The sequence below is a fragment of the Seriola lalandi genome, unplaced genomic scaffold (assembly GCF_002814215.2).
Source record: "Seriola lalandi dorsalis isolate HSWRI2012SDOR001 ecotype SW California unplaced genomic scaffold, Sedor1 jcf7180002054576, whole genome shotgun sequence".
Lineage (NCBI taxonomy): Eukaryota > Metazoa > Chordata > Actinopteri > Carangiformes > Carangidae > Seriola > Seriola lalandi.
The window spans coordinates 836,135-838,595 of record NW_019525129.1 but is presented as its reverse complement, the minus strand read 5'-3'; the positions used below and the strand labels follow the sequence as shown (position 1 = coordinate 838,595).

The 2,461-nt window shown below is 40.4% G+C and overlaps 1 protein-coding gene across 2 annotated transcripts in view; it reads right to left on the bottom strand.

Annotated features, from left to right (window-relative positions):
* LOC111663410 (interleukin-10 receptor subunit beta-like) overlaps positions 1-1,318 on the bottom strand; it is a 10,615-nt gene extending 9,297 nt beyond the window's left edge. For both annotated transcript variants that reach the window (XM_023417577.2, XM_087176993.1), the window contains exon 1: positions 854-1,318. In XM_023417577.2, the coding sequence (XP_023273345.1) occupies positions 854-911 (58 nt within the window). In that variant the 5' untranslated portion in view covers positions 912-1,318. The remainder of the gene's footprint in view (positions 1-853) is intronic.
* Positions 1,319-2,461: the final 1,143 nt, after the last annotated feature.

Genomic DNA, 2,461 nt, shown 5'->3' with positions numbered 1-2,461 from the left:
GGTGTGATGGTGTGGGGAACGTACCAATCAATCATGGTCTGATTGTCTCAGTCTATCTGAGTATTGTTGCTGAATATGTTCATCCCTTCATGGCCACAGTTCACCATCTTCTAATGGCTCCTTCCAGCAGGATCATGCTCCATGTCACAAACTGGTGTCATCAACATGACAGTGAGTTCAGTTGACCCCCCAGTCTCCAGACCTGAATCCAGTAGAATACCTTTGGGATGTGGCAGCACAGGAGAGTGGCAGCATGAATGTGCAGCTGATGAATCAGCAGAAATGATGTGATCCATCATGTCAACATGGAGCAGAGTCTCAGAGGAAAGTTTCAACATCTGCTGGATCCATGACATGAAGAACTGAGGAACTACCCAGTGTGTTCCCTCTCCACTGTCAAAAGTGTTCATGAACGTTTGGTCTCTGGAAATGTGAAAGAGACACTGGACCTGTTCTATCTGGTGTTCCTAATAAATGCTCCGTGAGTGGACGACTTGTGACAACACAACAAGGTAATGTCACAGTCTTAGCTTACTGTAACCCAGGGTGATACTAAGTCAAAGTTAATTTCACTTACAGAATCCCACCTGGGATTTTAGAAAAACAAACTTAATACAAGTGATCTGACTGCCTCATTTTACACAGCTGATCATGCTTTTCTACAGAACACATTTCTGATTCATTAAGTTCAGTCACAAAGTGTCAGGACACAGTCACAGCGACTTCACTGTTGGCTGGATTCACAATGATTCCTATCCACTGTAGCTCCAGTAACATACACATAAACAAACTGTGACACACACACACACACACACACACACACACACACACACACAAAACAGACAGATGTTACCTGAGGATCCACATAGTGTTGAAAACGTCAGGATGAAGGTGCGGATGGTGGCAGACATGTTGTCCTCTCAGTTTAAAGTATCGTCCAGCTGACGGTCTGTTTCATTTATGACTCCAACATTTCCTGGTACCATGAGTAAAATAAGGCGGGGAACTCCGCGGAAACGAAACTCCTCTCTGCGCAGAAACGTCTGAGGCTTCGTGTAACCCGCCTATCGGTGTGTGCGCTGTAAATACTGTCAGCCATGTTGACAGAAGTGTAACAGAGGAGGAGGCGCAGCCCGCATGTTTTCATTTACTGAGCTGCCGTTGGCGGTAAATGATCAGACAGGACTTGTTTTGCAGACTGTCTGTGAACGCACCACACACTGTTACTGTGTCATTTCAAAGCACTCTCTACTCACTGTACAGTCCGCTGTGTTACAGTAACCTCACCGTCCTGCAGTGTGGTGATAAAGTGAAATAAATAAAGTGTTCGCCTTGGTGACGTCACCGCGTCACATGATTTTAATGCTTCTGGAAGCACCTATGTGACGACAGAGCTCTGTCCTGACTGCCACACAGGAAGTGCTGTTTCTATAAGAACTAAGAACTTCAGAGCTGCACTTTCCTTAAACGAATGTTCTGGATTTATGTAGCCGATTCCCCCGAAATTAAAGTGAGTATTTGAATAGTTATGCTTGATGCAATGCTGTATTTTAAGATACGATTGAAAGCACATGTTGTAGTACAACTTTTTGTTTTTGGAAAATCCGTATTTATAAGAAAAAATGGGCAAGAACCAAGCCAACTTTCCTGCACTTTGTTAATGCTATAAACAAAAAAGCTATTAAGACCTTGAACGGTTGAATGAAGTTAATATGCTGCATATAACACCAACTCTGGCTTTGTTACACATACAAATATGTTCTTTTATTTTTTATTTATTTCAATTTATTTATTGATTTGTTATTGTCTTTTCTTTGATTGTTTTATTGTATATGTCTATGTTTGCACCTTTGTATATTATGAACAATAAAGAAAGTGAGAAAAAGATCTGTTCTCTCCTGATTCTCTCAGTTGGACTCAAAGATGAACTGATTTGATAATGGAGGTCAAAGGTAAAGGTCACAGTGAGTGTTCTTGTGAATGCAATATATCAGGAACGCCTGGAGAGAAGTTCATCACTTCTGACACATTATGATCTCACAAAACACATTTTTGGCCACAACTCACAAATTCATACACTAATTATGACACAATCTAAAATTAAGTGATGACATTTTTATCCAAATGGTCAATGGTCAACTTCACTGTGACATCATAATAACTATTAAGTAGTAGTAACTCAGAAAGGAGAGACTGTAGCCATATTTCTTGCAACCTGGCTGGTTGGAGGAGGAGTCAACCAGGAGGAGATAATTCTAGTTTTACCCACAGTGGCCCTAAACCCAGAGAGACGGGAAATACATGAATCACACTTGAATTAAAGTTAAAATGTATGTGGAAATTTATAACAAGACCAAAGAGAACAGGATGATCATAGATAGATACTTTACTTATTCCCTAGGGGAAATTCATGTGTCCATTAACTCATTGTTGATAATAATAATAATAATAATAATAATAA